This window comes from Gymnogyps californianus, chromosome Z, assembly GCF_018139145.2.
Source record: "Gymnogyps californianus isolate 813 chromosome Z, ASM1813914v2, whole genome shotgun sequence".
Lineage (NCBI taxonomy): Eukaryota > Metazoa > Chordata > Aves > Accipitriformes > Cathartidae > Gymnogyps > Gymnogyps californianus.
Genome location: NC_059500.1, coordinates 18010539 through 18031940, shown reverse-complemented (window position 1 = coordinate 18031940; position 21402 = coordinate 18010539). Strand labels below are relative to the sequence as shown.

At 36.7% G+C, this 21402-nt stretch overlaps 1 protein-coding gene across 1 annotated transcript in view; it reads left to right on the top strand.

Moving 5' to 3' along the window:
- DTWD2 (DTW domain containing 2) overlaps positions 1-12388 on the top strand; it is a 95716-nt gene extending 83328 nt beyond the window's left edge. The window contains exons 5-6 of the mRNA XM_050913343.1: positions 7518-7646; positions 12038-12388. Coding sequence (XP_050769300.1) covers positions 7518-7646; positions 12038-12208 — 300 coding nt within the window. The 3' untranslated portion in view covers positions 12209-12388. The remainder of the gene's footprint in view (positions 1-7517; positions 7647-12037) is intronic.
- The last annotated feature ends 9014 nt before the right edge of the window (positions 12389-21402 follow it).

The following is a 21402-nucleotide window of genomic DNA, read 5'->3' as shown; positions in this document are numbered from 1 at the left end:
TATAGACATACAGATTAGATTACAGATACATTTAGAAAAGTGAGGCATCTATTTTTATTGCTATTTTTTAACTTTAGTAGGTATTTAGCTTGCAATTCTTTCAACTATTTAATAAATGGAAGTTTCATGTTTATGTATCAAATTCTCCAGTCTTTACACAAGCTAAATTGCAAAGTGCAAAGCTTGCTATGTGAGAAACTTGTCTTCTGCAGATAAATGATGCTATCGGTAATGTTTTTTGTTTACAATGTTTTTTTCTGCCCTGGTTCATTTACCACGATTTTTTACATGTGGAAAATGTAATGTTATCTTGTACGATCATAAGACCTTTATGTTTATTCTGCTTTACTTTTTAAAGGCAGTATTTCCTTTTTATGTTCATTGCTTCCTTGCCCAGCTCTTGGTAAAGAATCTCTGTTGAATAAATTTGGCTGAAGCACTGTAGGAGCACTCTAAAAACTTGAAGTTTGGGAGGGGTGGGGTGGAGAAAGTGCATATACTTGTGGGGTTTTTTTGGCCAAATTCCTTCTTCTTTTATTTTGTTCCCCCCGCCCCCCAAATTTTCTGTAGGAATGTGATGTAAGAATCTCTGTCTGTGAAGGACACATTCCTTTTGCAATTTAATTTCTCTTCCTGTCAATCAACTATGTCTAAAAATGAAAGCAAGGAACACAGTAGGGAAATACTCTGTACAATCTGAGTTATGCACATTAAAAACATATTTTAAAAGAAAAGTCAGAATATTGTGGAACACTAAAAAATATTTTTTCCCAGAATGTACTTGAGGCATTCTCAAATATTTTTCTATATATCAAATTACAGGATATTTATTTTCTTTCAACCTTGTTTATACAGTAACAAGAAAGAGACACAATGAAACACAGAGGTGATGTTTTTAAAAGAGGTGTGATTTGACATACTCATGGAAGAAAGAGTCATCGTGTAGGATTATATTCAGATGATGAGCGTTAAGTCATTCAGTGAGTAGCTCTACTATCTCTTCTGGACCATTTATCTTTAGCATGTAATACCCCACAGCAATAAAATCTGGTTCTTAAATTGTTTTGATTCCAGAAGCAAAGAAAGGACATTCTTGGAAGTGTGTAGAACTTTAATGTCTTTTCATACATTAACGAGATATTTGATGAAAGTAATCCTGGGCACTGCTCCTACACAGGTGCATTTTATAAGGGTGTAAGAAGGCTTCTGGTTTTGACCTGCAAAAGAGCTAATCTGAATTGCAACTCCGAATTCAGGTTCTTCTCCACAGGCTGAAAGGAACATAAGTAGGTAGGACCTACACACAGCCACTGTTCAGCAAAAGCAGTTATGCTTCTCTTGCAAAGACAGAATATTACATGGTTACCGCAGTTCCTGTCACAGCAGCAGTGAGATGTCCTGGGGCTTGTTGTAGTGATAAGACTCTGGAGTCTAACCTGGTGGCATAAATTGCCTGAGGAACGGTTTGTGGGATACCCAAAGAGAAAGGTTTTGGGGTTCATTGGAAATTGTTGAAGACAATGTGCAAAATATCTTGTCATTTCGTAGAAATTGAACAAATTTCTTCAAGTTTACCTGAAGGTCACAATATAATCTATGACTTGTTTCACCATTTTACATGGAATGTACACAGGAATGTCATGGATATGCCTAAATATTTAATCAAAAGACATGAAAAGTGGACAGAGGGTTTTGTGACATCTATATACTTTTTCAGGCTATCCATTTGTGACAGTTGCGTGGCAGTTATGCCCTCCAGTATTTAGAAACAGAGGGCTCTTAAGATGTCACTTTAAATTAAAGCCAAGATTTTGAACAAAATAACTTATTTATATTCTTGATTTAAATTTCAGTAGCATGCTGAGACTAAATTTACTCAGGCTATCTTCTCTGTCACAAAGGTAATTTTATTTAACTGCATGAAATTCCTGTAACATATGAAAAATAGTTTGTTTTGGCTTACAGGTAAAAGGTGCTAGTGCCAACTGGATACTGAGTGAAATATCTTTCCCACGCCTGACTTCCTTTTTTGTCTGAGGTTGGTTGTGCAGTAGCACCCAGAGAATGCGCTTCCTCTTCAGCACCTTAAAAGCAATTTTTTCTTAGTTTCTAGAACGATGGGCAAGATGGCAGGATGTGGTTGTACTCTTTCTGGATTTTTTTGTGCCTTTTGAATTCCTTTAAAAAGATGGGTTATGCTGTTTTTTCTGGAAGATATTTATTAAAGTAACAGTACATATGAACGATAACTACTGCCTATATTAAGCAGGATGATGGATGGTACTTGCTTACTTCATTCTCTGAGAGTTGAGCAAATTAATTCTCAAACAGAAATTCAGACTTTATAAGGACACTATCAACATAAATAAAAGAGGAGGGGATCTTAAGTACTAGGTTCTTCATAGAAGCCACAGAAGGGTATGTTGTTCCTCTGCCTGTTTTGAGCTGCCTGTAGTCTAACTGCAGAAAACAGGACAGACAAAACCAAGAGTTGTTGAGTGTGCCCTGTGAGACAGGTGTACTAACTTTATAGCCTTTCTGTGTCCTTGGGGATGCACTATTTTCCAAATACAATTTTGCATAATGCTGGATGCTGTTTGGAGAGTAAAGCTAGTAAGAGTAATGATGAAGAAATTGGCATAGAAAAGGTAAAAAGACAGGGATATTGACATTAAGGAGAGGACTGAGGATAGCACTTGGAGCTTTCTGCAAGAGCTCTAGTCCTAATATTTAAAATAAGAGCAGAAATCAGTTGCCTCTTTACTGACTTAAATTTTTAAAATTTCAAACAGCAAGTCTTTGACCCCATCAAGGCAACACTTCTGCTTCCATCAGTTCTGAACAGCTAAACAGGATTAGCTGGGTTGTCACTTGCCTGGGACATCTCCAAAGAAGGCCCTGGAAGAACTCAGCCCTAAGAAATACTGAAGGGTCACTATTTTTACTGTGGTTCAAATCCTTTGTAAATGCTCAAAGGCTGTAGCATTTGCTAAGAGGGTGGTGCATTGGCGGAGAAGCCAGTGTTTATTAAGTTAATGTAACAGTTTATGAGAATTGCTGACATTCAGGCTTTTGGAAACTCTGGGTTTTGAGTTACACATAGAAATGAAACGTGATTGTATGTGTTGCTTCATGCTTCTGATGGTTTGGAAACTAAGCCCCCAAACTCCCTTGCACTTATAAAGAGAATAGATATGCTAATTTCAGTGTCTTGGCTAAATTCCAGTGAGTAATTGCATTCAGCTTATCTAAATTCCTCTCTCTAGTTTGAATTTGTTGAGATAGTTTCCATCTTCTGTCTTATGCTGTTTATTTGGGTGAGTGGTGTTAAACAGGCTGCTGGTTTTTCAACTTGACATTGCTGTATTTTGTTAGTAACTGAAATTATTCCAAAGTGTGCATATGATTTGCAAATTACTTTGACAGCTAACAAAAGAAAAAAAAGTAAATTGTTGTATCACGGGATCTTTATCATTTTATGGAGAAGTGGTTATAAAATATCATGATTGTTGTTCTGAAATGTACTTAAATAGGGTATTTTTGTATACTAATTCTGAGTTTTTGAAGTGTAATGTAAGGGGTAGATGATGTGATTTTGTTTACATTAACTGTGGAGGAACCTTTCCATACCTTTGAATTAAGCTTGTTCAGCTGGATTTGAGATATGCACGTGACAGACAAAGAATTAATCCATCTAGGTAGTGCAGAAGCTTTGATGAAACTGTTGCAATACCCTCCCTGAAACTATTAACTCCACAAAAGGCAAGGCAAGTTTTAGACCTGTTGGCTGAAAATGAGAGAAGTCGTTCTCCTACCCAATCACGTTTGAGAACAGTAAGTATTTCATATATCTAGGCAATTTTTTTCCAGGAGATATTCTTCCCATGTCTGAAATATGTATTAACTATATTAATTCGTTTCGGTTTCTATATTGTTTTGGCTTTGTCTTACCATTCAGTTTATCCTCTAAGTTGGTAGAGCTCCTCATTGTGTATTTTACTCATTCAGTGAGTGTACCTGGTTTCTGATAGACAGTCATTTGGTGAGTCTATCCAATTTATGATAGACAAAGGCTACCCTGACTGTATTTCAGGTGACAAAGGATCACTTATTTAGATACTGTGCCACCCTGGAGTAAAGAGTAGGGTAAAATGCGTGTTTGTTGAAAGAAGCCTAAGAGACAAACTGTAGCAGGGAGTTGTCCTGGTCAGGTGTTCTTCCTCTGATCTCCACCACTGTACTGTCTGTGGTATTTTCATCTCATCCCAGTGAATATGTCATTTTCCAGAAAAACGGGTGGGGACCACTTTTTTCCATCCTGTCTCACTCTTCCCAGGAAAGATGAAATTGATTGCCGCTGCTGTTGCTTTTAGAAATAGAAAGTTGCCCTTTCGTACATTGTCAGCTGTTTGAGAGCTGCACTTACAGACTTTTTGGCTCCATGGTGTAAGGTGGAGTGCAGGCAGCTTTTCTTCTGTAGGAGTTGTCTTGCAATCATGAATAATTTTCCTTTCTCTGGAATGCTGATGATCTTAAAAGTTTTTCAGCATGAGACCCAAGAAATGAAGTATAGAAACCAGCAGACAGAACTGTTCCCAGCTCCTACAAAAAAAGGCCTTGAGGCACTGTTGTCCATGTTCGAAGAGGGGGAAGCCAGTCTGCCTGCAGGTAGTCCATGAGGTGGTTTCAACCTCTGTAGAGAGACTCTGTGAAGAATGTGGCTGTCAGCTGTTGAGAAAAAGTGTAGATAAGTGCCTGCTCTGCTGCTCAGGGTACATGCTGGAGAAACAATGGACTGAGTTTATCCTGGCTTTTAATACCTATCTAGGAATTTCTAAGTAGGGACTAAAAGCTCCCTCCAGCACAGATCTTTGTATACTTGAAATAACTAGCCTTCCTACTCTGTCATGATGGAGATCCATACATGGTCCCAGTAAAGGGAGCATAAAAACAAAGTGAACCTTGAGGAACAACAAATGAAAATATTAATTTCATTTTAATTTTCTTTTGCATTTCATTCCATAGACTGATGTCCAAAGTCTACGTTTTCTCTCCTAAATCAATTTATTCTGTTTTGATTTTTCAATACCAAATTGAAGAAGGTAGTTGTTAAAGGCTAGTATGTATCCACTAGCTTCATTCTTAAATCTGCCCTGGATCTGTTCCCCAGCATGTGGACTGAATTTGCTGTTGAATATCCAAGTAACTGTTAACATCTTTCATACAGTAGATAAAAATTCTACAGTATGACTATAAATTAAAGATTGTATGATAGGCTTCCACTATAGTGTAATAGCAAGCATAATCTGCTAATGATGTGCTAGGTATAAATTCTTTTCTTTTAACTGTCAGAGTACAGAGCTAGAGATGAAAGACCCTGAGTTTGCAGACATGGAATAATCAACTACTTCAGCTATCTTGGCTTTAAATATAAAATATCAGGTTTGACTTTATAGTAAGTAATAGGCATTCATTGAGTAATTTGTCATACATTGTGCCAATTCATTTGCAGAAATATGCTGAATAGCTGCAGAAAATGAAAACGAGTTTTAAGTGGAGATGACCATTGAATTTGCAGGAAATAACTCTGTATATCATCACCTGTAACCAATACTTTCAAATATCTAAGAATAGTAAGAATGTTCAGGAAAGATACATTTATATGTGCTTTGAGACCACTGGTGCATTTTCAGTTTAATTGACAGTTGGTAATTTTATAACCTGATTAAAAATACAGTGCATTCCAGGTAATTATTATGGTAAGCAGCCTTAAAATAGCAAAAACATCGATCTTCACTCAAGGGGACAAAATGGAGTTTGGAAGATGTGATTTTAAAATTATTTAATTAAAATGACACCTCCAGTATTACAGTTGTGAAAAGAATATGAATGTATTTTTATATAATGCAAAAATCATACTGTTAGTATTCTGTATTCTTTACATAATTAACATGCATTCATCTTCTCAATTTCTCAACCCAAGTGTGTATTCTTTGGCTTTTGAAAGCGATCTCTCCAAACTATCTAAACAATCCTTGCTGGAAACTTTTAAAACATTCTGAAATGTGCATGTTTTTGTCCTTCAAGCCTACCCAATAACAAGACCAGCATTTAAAAAAAAAAAGTTTCCTTTGATAAACAAGTTAGGACCTTCTGTCACAAAGGTACATTTTTCTGTCTTTTCCTATATTTGAGTATATTGAGCTTTTATAGCTAACTTATTTGTCCTTTCCAGAATGGCTTTCCTCTTCTCCTGTTGCCTTCTTTTTATTTATTTAATTCTCATTACATTGGGATCAGGTAAAGCATTGGAATTTGATCTTATTCGTTCATGTTTCTTCAGCAGCTTGGAGTTTCTCTTTTGTAAGTGAGGTACCTTGAACTTTTAAGAATGGGTGATTGCATGTAAAAGAGGTGAAGGAAAATGAAGCATTACAAATCAAAAATGGGAAAAATGAAGAGGGAAAATACTGAATGAAGTGAGGAATGCTGAAGAACCTCTGGCAAGCAGAATGGGAGCAATATTATGATGGCCATGGGGAACAGTCACTCATGTTTTCGAGAAGAAGGAAAAACAAAAGACAATTGTTGGGATGAGATTAAAAAAAAAAGAAAATTGACTTGTTCTTTTATAATAATTCCTTAGGGTTTATTGTACTGTACTACAATTTTTTGGAAAAGGAACTGATAATTTTTGGTTAAGAATAGTGACAATGTTGCTAAAATATTAACTTGTTTGGCAAATTATATTTTAAACATATGTGGAGATGGAAATTTTAGGAATAAAGGAATAATATCTGAGTTTTCAGACAAAGTCTAATAATGTAGATTCTATGATGTTTCAACTGCTGTTTATAAACTCAGTAAAAGCTTTTGGAGCTGATAAAACAGGCAGTGTAATGGTTGAATTAAATTTCTTTTTCTGAAAAACCTTTAACTTGTGAGATAGTGTAGAGTGGTTATTGCTTGAGGCAGAGCAAATAAATAATTTTCAAACATGACTTAGGTAAGCAAATATTTCTAATCAGTGACCTAGTACATTATATGAATAAATGTAGTTTCTAAAAGTCTTTCATTCAGAACTTGACAAATAATATTTAACCAAGGTAAATAGTGTCAGTGACTATACAGTCATTGTACATTGTACAGGATCGTGTGTGTTTAGAGGGTGCGATAAAACAAGCATAGGTGAATAATTTTATTTTTGTTATAGGTTATCTATGGCAATTGAAATTGGTTGCTAAAATTTCATTGTCTTTCTCTAGCAAACAAATGTATTTTCTTTAAGTGTTTGTACAGTAACAAATGTGCAGTTCTCGTCTCTGATGGCGACTCACAGGTGTTATAGCATTATATTTAACAGTAGCATAAGGTCATTGGCTACTGGGAGACAACAGCAAAAAGGAAAGAAGGCAACTGACCACAGAGGAGAAGAGGCTGTGTTTTGCTTAGTGTAGGGAAGAAGTATCTTGTTTGCTATACTGAACTGTTTATTTTAGTAGTTTGCTATTTTTCAGGTGCAGTTAAAAACCAACATTTCAAGTCAATATGTAATTCGTACACAGCCAACAAACACCTGTCTGTCTACACTTGAATGTGCAGCTGTTGCTCTTACTATCATGGAAAAAAATCAGAGTATACAAGAGGTACGTAATTTTAAACACCTGAGTTTTTCTTTTATGAATAGTAGAGGGGCAGTGAAGGTACTTAGCTATTAATGTCTTATTTGACAGTCAAAATCTTAACAACATTGTAATGGTTTTGTTGCATAGCAAACCAAAACAAGAATGTACCAATAGAAACTATTTTTCTTCAGATATTTATTAACTCTAGTATGTTCAGATTACTGTGACTCTTTCTTGTTGTGTTCCAAAAGTCTCTGTAGTTTTCCTATTCTTTATTCAACATTGCTGTCAGATTGCTGAGGGAGCTTGTTAGATACAAAGGTCTTGAATGATTATTTTGCTATTCCTCTTTTTAGTATGTTAAATTCTAGTACGGTATTTTTTATTCTACCCCATAATGGAATTAGATTGGCTCTTTTGCCACAAAGAGTTGTCTGAAGATAAACCTGGGCAAGATTCAGGGCTAAAAATCTTGCTTTGGTGATGTTTAAAGTACCAGTTAGGGTCAGGTCATGTCCTGTAACAGATCGTATTTGATGCTGCAATGTCCATCAAGGCTGAATGCAGACAACTTATCTTACAGACCAGCTTTACTGTGGTAGCCCATTTGTGTGTGGAGTAATAGATTGGTTATTGAAAACAACTGCTACCTTCCCAACCGATCTCCTCAATTCCTCTTTTTTCCTTGGGTTGTTTTTTTTTTTCCCTTCCTTTTCTTTAGTTGTCTATTGCTTTCCCCAGGCACTTCCACTTTTACAAGTTTTCACTGTGCAGTCTTCAGGTTAATTTGTCTCAGGATTTGAGATTTTTCCTGTACTTGTTACTCAGTCTCCCTTTTCTTCTTCCCTCTTTCCATTTGTCTTTTCTGTTCACTGTTTCTCTCTTGTACCTTTTATGCATTTTTAACTCAGCAGTCCCAGTGTCTTCCAGTTCTTTCTTTCCTTCTACCTCATTCTTCTTTCCCATCACGTTCTCTCATCCTGTACTACTTTCTTGCACACTTCTTCCTGTAATTCTAAATACGAAGAGTGATTCAGATTCTCTTCACCTGTACATTACTTTTTTAAAAAAGTTGGTTTATAAGGCATCAAATACATGCTGTGCTTGCCACAATACAGAATAAAAATCTGTAGAGATGACAGTTGGAGATTTAGCCAAAAACAAATAGAAGTACTACTGCGTATATTGCAGGGCAAATAGTGCAGAGATGCACTGTTGTAGTTATCTCTTCCTGTGATGTTGTTCTAAGTTCACTTGACATTTCTTATTGCAAAACTTCAAAACATAGACTGTGTACCAAGCATGTGTAATATACTAAATTGTACAAATGTAACATGCTAGATTGATTTATTTTTTTAAAACAGTTTTGAGTATTTCTTAGCTATAGTGTAGTGAAAACTACTTTGGTTTATGTACTATGTTAAATAACTGTAATTAACTGTTAACAACTGTTCAGTTGCTGTAATGTATGGAATTTACATGTTGCACTGATGTTACCAAAGTTATACTCACTCTAAAGTATGATTAGTATTTTGTAGCAAAGGAAGATATTAGTAAACTTGGCAGAGATTATAGCCTATAATCACTCTGATGTCTAAAATACATGAAGCCAGAAAAACATGATGATTATTTAGTTGATCAGTGATTCATTGGTACTGAATAATGTGGCAAGCAGTATTTGGAATGAAATTTTTGTACTGGGTCTCAAAGGCTTTGTGCCGTTGACTTTCTTGTGCTTTTTCCTAATGGCAGGTAAAACCTGAAGCCACTCAAAGTCAGGAGAGTTTATTGATTTTAAATCATACATCCTATAATAGATGTTAGGAGGTGGTGTATATGTATACACACCTTAAAAAGTTTATTTACTTCAGTTGAACAAAATTGTCATAGAAAATTTCAGATATTTTCACCAGTCTTTTAATATTCTAATAGTGGGGAATAGTATTACTTCAGGAACTATCAGTTGAGGCTCTTGGGAATTTGTAAAATACCTTTGGATACAACTTGTTAAAAAGGAAAAGTATTTCCAAGATGTGAGAAAATGAAGAAAATTTGGAGATTAATATCAGTAAAGTTTCTATCTCTCTTACATAGGATATTAAAGTATTTAACTACCTTTAAGTTTATGGTTAACTTCTTCCATTAAGATCTGAATTTAAAATTACTGGGCTGACAAATGTCATTGAGAATAACTAGTGCTAGACTCTAAAAAGTTTCATTCAGTTAGCAGTCAGGTAGAATTAATTTCCTTTTTAGCATGTGTTGGTCTCAGAGTATTTACTGGAGTCAAATAACCATTACCTTTTTTAATAGATCAGTATTTTTAAATGATCCTCTGAAGTCAAAGCACAGCAAGGTGATCTTTGACTCTCAAAAGCCTAAAAGCTGATCTAGTTTGAGATGGGCAATTGAGTATATTACTGCATGGAAAGTAGTAAGTTGTTTTCTGCAAAAACTAGACAGCAGAGATGATCTGAATACCCCTTCACAGCTCGCTCGAAGATAAAATGCTTTTGTAAGCCTGTCCCACCGACCTTCCGCACTCCTGCAGCCATGGAATGCAACCCACTGGGTTATGTCTTCCTACCAGCCAGCTCACAACTCTTACATGTCATTGGAAGAATTTGGGCCTTAACAGTTCTTGAGTTTAAGTTTATCCCAGGTCAAAGAATACTAATTGGACATTAGCCTTTTCCTTGCAAGTTGTGATCCCACTAGTGTGTGATGGAAGAGGTTATTAAGATAACGTCCTTCTTAATCTTTTGTTGCTGACGTTAATAATATCAATTTAATAAGCCTTTTGAAAAAGACCTACGAGTAGTTTCGCACCATAGACCCAGGTCTGCAATCTGATTGTGTGCCCAGAATGTAGTACAGAAGGTTCTGTGAAAAGAGATTTAAAGCTCATCCATGTATTCACCACGTTCTAGTGTCCACCCTGCGGTGCTCATATCCCTCTCCATCAGATAATGAATATTTTGGTACTTGACCTCCATCTGCTAAAAAAGGTCCCCAGGTCAAAAATTGCTTCTGTAATTGGCATAGTGTAGAGTATGCCACCTGCGTGTCTGCGTCTAGTGTGACATTAGAGAGTCACCTCAACATTACATCAATTGCGTTTAGAACCAGACTGGGACAAAATGTGTGGCCACACAAGAAAATATGGCTCAGAAACTGGAACACTGCGTAAAGAAACTTTTCTAGAAACTTGTGTGTCTTTTATGACAGTGCAGCTATCATATGCTTTTATGCTAAAAGAAGGTAATTATTTATTGTAGCAGTTAAATCTATGAAAAATTAGAAATACTGAAATTAAAGTGGGTTTTGTATATTTACTTTTTCCTTTGGTGTGCTAGGACAACATTGGCATATTTTTCCTTCATTAGAACTTCTGTCCTCTTCAGGTCCTGGGTGAATGTTTCGTTAGCGTCTATAATTCCCAGTCCTGTATTCTGTTTCATCCCTACCACTCAGAATTGGCCCAGCCTACTTTCCAAAGACAAAATTATCGGTTTCTCAAAGATGCTTCTATAAATGTTGCAATAGCCAAAAGCTTCATAAACATTCATGCACTTTTTTATACCCTCTCTGAACTAAGTGAGTGCTATTCCCAGCGTATAAGATGGTGAATTGAAGTTGAGAGCTGTGGAAGTTAAAAATGGGCACTTAGTTTGATGCCCTATATAAGTCACTTGATTTTCCTGTGTGCTCAGAAGAGTCACATTTTACTTGGTAGAAACTCAGCTCCTGCTGACTGCAGTTACATTTGTGATTGCTTTACACATCTGCACATGAGGCCCCGTGATACTGAGTCAGGCAACCAGAAAATGAAGAACCTACAATTAGGAACCACTTGAGATAAATTTGGTTTGTGTGGCTTCATTAGTCCTACATAATATCGCTGGGCAGAAGCAGGGATACAGTCCAGCCTCCAGAATAGCAGTCCAGCTGCCTTGATCATGAGTCCCTCCTCTCTTTCTAAAACCCTGCCTCAGGGTATTTTCATGCAAGCACAAACAGCTTAGTTATTGTTACTTATTTTATTACAGCTTGTTGGCTGAGCCACAGTAATTGATAGTAGTTCATTGCTAAGGTCAAGTTAAAGCCATAACTTACAGTAATGTAGCTGGGGCTGAAGTCAGGATTGAGTGGGTCCAAGAAAGGAGTAAGGGACAACAGCAGGTAGGTGGCTGTATGTCTGCTATGTGGCTTCTTTTTAGTACATCTCTTATTCAGCTGTGCCCTGTGTGTCTCCAAAGGTTGTATGTTATCAGCATTTATCATCCAAATTATATTTTATCAGCATTTTTAAGTAGTCCTTGAATAAAAAACCTAGTATAATTGATGTCTCTAAAATAGCTTACTAAAAGATCGGTGTTTTTGTCTCCCCTCACCCCTTCATCTTTCTGTAGACTATACTCCGTCCACTTCAAGCTTTGTGCTCTTTCCAGCTTCAGCATGGTGCCCAGATCCATCACAGCAAGGAGCATCTTCTCAAAAATGGCTTATATGACAAGCCAATGCCAAAGAATAAGCGCAAACTCAGAAGAATGGAGCTTTTGGTGAATAATGTTAAAATATAAGAAAACTGTACTGATAGTACAGTGGGCTTTATTTGCAGCTAGCAAATGAATATGAATCTGGATTTAATCCAAACAGTTGACTGTACTGTAATAAAACAACTTTTAGGCCCTTCATAGGCAAGAGTTTATCTACCAGTGTGACAAGCTGTAATGGACAAGCTTTTTCATTTTTGCAGTAGGCGAGGTACCTGTGTTCGGATGATAGAAGATCGTTCTCATTTCCTATAGAAAAGAAGAAGAAAACTCTGAGCATAATTTAAAGTTATCTCTTGGGTGACAAGTATGATCCTCAATATGACTGGATAAGTTTACTTTGGAGAAGCTTTTATCAGTACAAAAAGACAAGGAATATGAGTGTGATGGAACAGTAAGGGTTCAGCATTTAGAAGTATATTGAATTTCTGCTGAGCATTTTAACTTCAATATCTAATTACAGAGGTTTTCAAACTGTAATTCCTTATATTACTTAGTTCAGATGAACATAAGGCATGCTATTTGTATAGTTCTTTTTAACTTTGAGTTTTTTATTTCTTACATTATTAGAATTCCTTTTTGTAAATTTATATACATTTTACAATGCAGTTGGGTTTAGTTTGTCTCTCAGACTTAATTTTTAGATTAAGCCCTCCTATGTTTTTACCAGAACCTGAACACTTCCGACTTAAAAAAACAAGTGAATGTAAAGAAATGATTTTTGGAATTATAACTCAGGTGCTTCACTTTTACTTGAGCAAAAACTACTCTTCCGCAGAAGGGGACATTTGATGGATATGAATACATCATACCCATACCCTGACATACAATGGTTATGATACTAAAGGAATTAAACAAGCCCAGTGTAAACAGCTCTGTAAGAAGTATGATGCAATGACAAATGATTATGTCTGGATACAATGTACTAATGTGACTGCAGATCCATTAGATTTACATGTGTTCTTTAATTAGTTCTTCTAACAGTGATATAACTGTACCTCTTTCTAATGGGAATCACTAGAAGCGGAAGAATTGGGTATTTTTACAAGCTTTGTGAAGTAATATTTTATGATCTGGAGGGGAAAAAAAAGTGAAATAAAGGTTTTGATGTTCCTTTCTTCATGTTCATAAATGTCTCCTTCATGAAACAGATTAAAATGCTTAATGTTTGTCTTTACTATCAGTTACATTCTAGGTAACAACGTGGAGTTAATTGGGTACTAATTAGTCTTAGAAAAAGATATTTTGTCTTTAATTTATGAGCTGCAAGGCAAGAAACTACAGAAATGGGGGGTGTAAACACAGCTAACCAATATATTAACTGAAAGCATTTCTGCAATTAACAAGAGAGGTCAAAATTAGGTCAGAGATTAGCTAAGAAGTTTTAGTTAACCCTGAGCTAATAATGACCTTTTGTTTAGGCATGGATTAACAATTCAATTTGTCTGGCTATGTTAGCAGAGTTTATATAACCTTTTTCTCTTCTCCCAGTCTAGATAAATCCTGTATCTGTCACTAAGTTCAACAAACCTGAATTAGTTTTGACAAATCTGAAGCAAAACAGTCTCATGTGATTAATGATAGTGTAGATGCACTTTTGTTCACGTTGGAACAGAGAAAGGGCATGTTTATTCCTGTAGCGAAGCACAGTGCAGCAATCTCCAGGCTAGCTTGGAGGCTGAAGTTGCAGTCTTGTGCAACTGGCATGCATAGCCTTGCGTGTGATGGTGCCTCCAGTTCTGGGGTTGGCATGGCTCATGCTGCGCTGGGAATCTGTTTCCCCTGTGCTCTGGGACATGGTCCAAGCATTCCTTAAGGAAACAAGGGTATCAGTTAGGCTTTATTGTTAATGCCATATTCACATATATGGACGATGTTCACATTTAATGTTGTGTATGTTAATTTAGTTTACCTTATTTTAGATTCATCTAGAACAGTAGTGTGTCTTTCGACCTACATTGTGAAGATTATTTTCCTAGACAGAAGACTAAATGTGTCTTTTCATAAAATGTGAGTTTATATTATGGAGAACAGAAAGAAATTTGTATTATAGCCTGGGATTCACAGACATCTGCAAAATGACTTAGAATTACAGGATCAGAGAAATAGTTGTCTTAACTGAGTTATAATCCTACATTAAATACTCTTGTGCGTGCAATCTATGCAGAGGTTTCATGTTTTTCAGCAAAGGACAAATTCCACACAGCTTACAATAAGCACTTTTTACTTTTATTGATTCCTCTTGTTCTTCTAATTTTGCTCCTGTGGTTAACAGGGTTTGTAGGATCTAATGCTGGATGCATGGAAGCCTTTAATTGCTAATTTCCTGTGTTGTACAATACTAGATCAATCACTATGCAGCAGTTGCTGAAGAAATGAAAAACAATTCATTGCAAACCTCCAGGCATTTTATTTTTTGAGATTTTTATATGTCCCATCTCAGCTATAATGTAGTGATCATTTAGATGCACAGCAGTCACATGAAGTTCAATTTCAGATTTGTTCAAAGCTATTAAACACAAAATACAATAGGTTTTTTTTACTTTTTTTGGTGGAACTTGCATGGCTTTAAAAATATACGCAATGTAAGAGGAAGAGTTTAGAAAGTTTTTTTTCACATATTTTGGATTCAGAATTTACCTCTAAATACATTACCTCAAAGAAATGGGTATTCCAAAGTCCAAACTCTTTTAACGGAAGTTGTGCGTGATAAAGTAGCACTCTTTGCAAGCAATTTCATTAGAATGAGTTTAATTTGCAATTTTATTTTTTGCTGTAATGGTCAATCTGCTTCATTTTTCACTTACCAAAAGATTAATGAGTGAAACCCACGAGTCTAACAAGATATTGATTAAAAAGAAGGGAATGTGTTTGCTTCTAATGTTTGGTCCTTTGTCCTCATCCACTTTGTACTTCCAAATATTGCTACCAAAATGAAATCTGCCTTCCATGTGCCACTACGTCATGCTTTGGGGAACTGGTGACATGGGTAGCAGGCTTTTGAACACATCAACACATGTAAAAATTTTACAAAGGTGGGCATTGTTAAGTCTCCATATTTTCAGTAAGACAATGTTTAAGAAAAAAGACAAAGCTAGAAATCTTTCAATATATGAACACAACCTCCCCACACCTTTTGTTTAGAAAGCTTTCAAATTAAAAGTGAAGAGATGCTCAGGACAAACAAAAATTTATTTTTCTTCAAGATTTTACTTCCATTGCCTCATAACTCTATTGGAATTCCAGCTGGAAGATGGTGTTACCATACTACCAATAAATTACTCTTTTATTAGTTTTTCTTGAAATAAAAAGAAAACTTTTCAACTGACTTCAAAAGGGGGAAAAATTATTTTAAGACCAAGGGTTTTCTTCTCAACAGTTACATGAGATAAAAAATTGCTTATGCTGCATTATTTTCTACAACTTCCCTGCTTGTTTTGAAATTTAATTAAAAAATGAGCTTTTTAAAAGGGATAGTCATTCATGCTTTTCTCCTGAGCTTTGTGTTTATTATGCCTACATACATAAATGCACATAAATTATATATTTGTTTCTGCTTTGAAGCAATAAAAGATCTAATTTACTGTGATCATGTGCCACTGTGTCTCTACAGAACTGAATTTGTTCGCACGTCCTGGTATCACAAAGAGGTAAGCCTAGTCCTTTTTTGTGCCTTTTTAACACCATTCAGTCAGTTAATGAAGAGATGTGGCTTTTCCTATGCCATTTGAAGAAAAAGATTCCTTTGTTATCCATTGAAACCTGCATGAAGACTAAATTGCTGTGGCAATTTCTCAAGCATTTCCATTTCAGAGCTCTCTTCTCTCTTTCTGCAGTAGTGGCTGACTCCTGTTTGCTACCCCACAAACATGCACATCTTCCCACACTCTAGCATCCCCCAAGTGCTGCATCTCTGGCTCAGTGCCCTACTAGGAGTAATGACCTGAACGTCCTGTATCTCACCCACATTTTTTTCCTTCCCCAGATTGTTGTACTCAAGTTAAAAAAAAGCTGGTTCTGTTCTCATGCAGCCATTCCTCATCTCCCTGCTACAAAACCTGCGCTTTAGGGACTTCCATACACCCTTAGTTACCAGGATTGTTTGTTGTGTCCCTTTTCACAATCCCACCAAAGCCCCAGCACTTCATGTCGTGAGAACTGCTGCTTTTGTGGTGGGGGACAGATGACAGGGGGGAGTAAAGAGGGGAGAAGGAGAGAAAGGTCTGTTAAGAAGGTGAATAACAGGCTTAGATAAAAGTTGCTTCTGTTGCTAGGGTATGGTTGCTGTAAAGCTTGATACTCATCACTATGGCTTGGTGTTCACTTAATACCAGGATTGTCCTAACAGTTTGACTTATTTGTGGAGTATATCCTAGGGCAGCTGCTTAGTTTTACTGGTTTAAGATCCACTAAATATTTCTTTGGATCCCTTTGTATTTCCTAGAAGATGCTAACTAGTTTTCTGTGTGAGAAGGTACTTTTATCACTAAGCAACAGAATAATTGCTATACCTATGGGGCAGCAATGCTTGCAGCACAGTTACGGCTTAGGCTGATGTATATACACCACTTGATCTGGTTGGATCATGCATACTGCACATCTTCTGTCATGGACATAAGAGGCAGCAGATGCTCAGTTGGAAGTAGCTTTGAACTCTTCTCTCTGCCCATGTAAGTAATAATTAAAAACCTCAGTAGCTGTAACAGACCATATGCTATGCTGTGGCCTACTGTGTCTGTAAGGACAGGTAACATATTTTAGCTTTTATAGCTGAACTGAAACTGGGACTTTATCTGGCATATGAAAGATTCTTTTGGGCTTGAATAGTAGGATTTACTCTCAATAAAGAGGTGTATCAAAGAGTATATACAAAAGATTTAAAGCACATTAAGACATATCTACTCTATGTGTTAGTGGAACAGAGCAACATAGAATATTTGGCAAATTAATAATACATAAACCATTTGCATATGTACATGCATGTAAATATAGATCATGTGTTTACAAAATACATTAATTATTATAAGTTATCGCCATCTTTATATAGGTTTTAAAAGTAAAATTAAATTTCTATGAAAAAAGTCAGTGATTCTAGTTCCTTGTTTTCTTTTTGTTGCTGAAAGGGTCATGTATATATAGCAGATGGGTAGATAAAAGTAATAGTAATTTCCTAGTGTTTTTTTTAATATGCTTTTTTTATACATTTTTAAATGGATGTGTTGAGAAATGGGTCGTATACTGGTTGTGATTAAGCATTTGCAGAATTGAGGTCATTTGCATTACATTTGAATCTTTTCCATAATTACTAGCAGAAGGTAATGAGGAATAAGTGATACTGTAGTATATTAATTTAGCAACTTACGGTACTTTATTATACTTGAAGTAGTCCTCTAAGGGATTTTAACTTTACACAAAATCAAGTTCCCTGTTCTTTTCAGGGATTAGATAGGATGTCTTGAGTCAGTGCTAGATGTGCTGGTGTATGCCAAATGTGGAATCAGTATTGTGAGGAATACTAAGTTTAGATGAAAAAATCATTTATGTAATTTTCCCTAGAAAGGTTATGTGGATTTTCTTTTTCACTGAGAGTGTCTGTGGAGTAGTGTCTATGTTTTTTTCCATTTGAGTGTAATAGGGTTATACAGAACTGGAATCTTACTGGTCATTCTGTTTCATTCTGGATTGTATCAATAATGGATTTGTTAATGGAAAGTGCTGGTGGTCAGGTATTGGCCCAAAAAGATTGAACATTTATGATATGTGATCCTTACCTTATTCAAAGGCATTTTCTTTCTCTTTTTTTTTTTTAAGCAGGCATCTGTAGTAGACAAAATCTGTACTCTGGTTGATCTTGAAACAGTTGTCAGATTCTTGTTCTGCTTTGTTCACCTGTCTCCCCACAGACAGGCAGCAGTTCTCCCCTTTGGGATTCATGCTGCTGGTCTCCCTGAGATCAACGAGAGTTTCACATTCTTCAGCCATGCAGGCTGAACTTACACCTCTGCCTGCAAAACTATATCATCCCTGCCTCTCTGTTCAGACAGCAGTCATGTTTCCTTTTTGACCCCGTCGTCGCTGTGGAGTCGTGGATGATATTTTGCAGAGCTGTTCTGGCACTGTTGGGGCATTAGTGCTTTTGATATGAGGAAGGAGAATACAGTGTGAACATCAATTTCTGTTGCAGTTACTGTTTAATAGGGGTTTATCTGAAATGGAAAAAATAAAAAGTCAATCTTTGTCCAATGGTAAAGGATGAAATATGAAAGCGAACTTTCAAGGATCCGATTTTACACCTTGCCTAGGAGGAGGTAACGGGAGGTCCTCGCTTATCTGCCCTTCGCAAGATGCAAGGAAAATAGCAGCCCTTCTGTTCAAGGGACTAGAAGAACAGTTCCTTCATTCTGTCTCGAGGCATGTATCACTTCAAAGACAGAGGGAAAGGGGCATGACTATTGTATAGCTCAAAATCGTTGTAACACTGTATACTACTGCTATAAAAGTGAATCTGTGGATGGATGCAGCCTGTTCTTTAGGATATGTCCTTTTTTAAGTTTTTAAGGACCTTATATTAAGAGGAAGTTAAGCATATTTAAAAATCAGAGAAGCATTCACTTTCCTGGCAGCATTGTTTACCTCAGACATAAACTGATCTGAATTACTGTAGTTGTTTTCACAGTGTGTATATGAGAAAATGAAACCTAATTCGAAGTGATAACAAAGTTTGGGAACAGGGAATTGGATGTTTCTGGTTTTGTTTTTTTAAGGTAGCTCTAAAATTCAAGAGCATGGGAGAAATTGTTGGAGGAATTCAATTGGATGTAGAGAGAGGTATGAGTTACAGAATCGGAGAGTTTAGACCCCGTAATTTGCATCTGCTCTGACTTCCTAGCACTTTCAAGTCAGAAAAATTGTAATGTAAATTGCATAACCTTTCAGAGAACTAACTCAGTCTTCATCTTTATATTCTGTTGAAATAATAAAAAAAGGTCATGTGCTGCCCTTTGCAGAGGTATGAACTTCGCCTTTGTGAAGCTTTGGATTAAATTTTGGTGATTTGGATTGAATTCACTGCAAGTTTTACAGTTAGCTTTGATTTTTTGCCTGTAAAATACTGAGTATATTCTGCCTCCAAAATTGCTGAAGCAACCATAGAAAATGGAAACCTAGTTGCACCTTGTATAGGGCTTCAGCTTTCATGATGAAACATTGTCCTCCTGAAATAATTGTATGAATTGTGTCTATTCAGTGGCAATAGCTGATTTTCATCCCCTTTATAAGTTCATCTAAAGTTGCAATCATACCAGTTCCTTTATTTTGAGAAAATTACTAGTTCCTAGAAGTAGATGTTTGGCAAGTAGTTGCTTATATCAAATTGTATTTATATCAAAATGTTATTCATATAACTTCGTCATCTGCACAACAGATTTCCCACCTTTTAGTCCAAGGTGCTGTTTCTGATGTGTGGCAGGTAACAGACGTTCATGAATAAATGCTTCATACACTATTTCTTTCTTGGGGAAAAAAATGCAATGCTTTTGATTAACATTGGAACTTAATAAAGGGGAAAAAATAAAGTATGACAGGAGTGTTCTGTTGAGTGATTCTTCCAGTTAAGTTGATGATTTCTACAGGGGAATGCCTCATGAATAATTCAGGTAAGATGGAAGCAAGTGCCTTGCTGGCCAATGACTCAATGAAGAAATCGTGTTGGAACCAAAGCATCCTATGTAAAATGCATGATAGTCTTAATGCTGATGTTTAAGTATTAATAAGTTTTGTCCTGTAGGATAGCCAGAGGTGCAGTAGAGTTGAACCCCAAACAGGATTTGTGTAGATCACTTCTGAAGCTGTCACAAATGTTCTGTTTTGAAATGGAACCAAGTGGATGGTCACTGTTGCCTAAAGTAGCACCAGGCTCCAGTTCTCAGGTAAGCTGAACTGGCTTTTAAAAGAGAGCTTGGTGATGACATTTTACAGATAGATATGGAATAACTATAGGGAAGAAGCAGGTACTCCACTCTATGTTGCTTTGCTTCCTGAAGGATTAAACTTCTTTGTGTAAATGATCTAAGCAGGAACACAAGCAAGTTTTAATAGAAGGATCTTTTAAAAATGAACTATAGTAGCTCATGTAAGAAATGCACATTAAATACCAACTGTTGTGTTTTAATTTCCGTATTTATTAAACAAATATATTTGTTGTGCAAATATGCCCCAGTTGTGAATGCAACCTGTAGATGCTTGAGTTATATAGAGGATAATGACTGTTATCTGAGAATCTTTGAGTAGTTTAAAACGGTTGCTTAATTTCTGCATTTTCATTGTGGTGCCAAAACCTGCTAACATGCTTGCTTTATGCTTGAAAGGAGGTTTTGAAAAGTTAATGGGTCGATTGTGCCATTCCTATTTATCTGTTTCATTAGTGCTGTTTGGTAAGGCTAGAATTCATCCTGCAGCAATTGTGGCTATTGAAGGCCTCTCTAAGGTACAGCTGGAGACTGCTCCTTTTGCTTCTGCTTTGCCATCATCATGGTTTTGTACACTGGCATAAGGACTTCACTGCAGCATGTAAAATTTGTTTCAACATCCCAGAGCTGAAAATGTGTTCTAATGCCCAGTGGCATTCAAAAGCTCGATGCAATACCTGGATAGCTACTGCAGAAGTTTTTTCCCCTTCTTAAATGTGTTATCACAGAGGCGCTACCAACGTCGCTGACAGGCTCAGCTTTGGCCAGAGGCAGGTCTGTCTTGGAGGCATCTGGAACTAGCTCTGTCGGACATGGGGGAAGCTTCTGTCATCTTCTCACAGAAACCACCCCTGCAGCCTCCCCCCTCAAAAAAAGCTTGCCACATAAACCCAATACAGTGTACATGCATTGCTGACAGCACAGCTGCAGGACAAGGTTCTCAGGCCAAGACCAGCACACACATGACACAAACAGCAGATGAAGGACAAAACAGCACTTTATTGAATGCAGGGACAGCTGAAAAGTGGCAGATCCTGAGGCATCCAGGGCACCTGTGGTGTCTTTGTGCTGAAGAGCAGCAGGCAGGCACTTAGCCAAAATGGCCCAGAGAAGCCCTGGCAAGGCGCAGTGCTCAGTGCAGCCAAGGAAGGCGAAAAACGCCTGGGGACCAGTGCCAATTTGCGCCAGGGGAAAAAATTCCTTCCTGACCCCAGACCAGGGCACCGGTGGCATCTTCGTGCTGAAAAAGAAGCA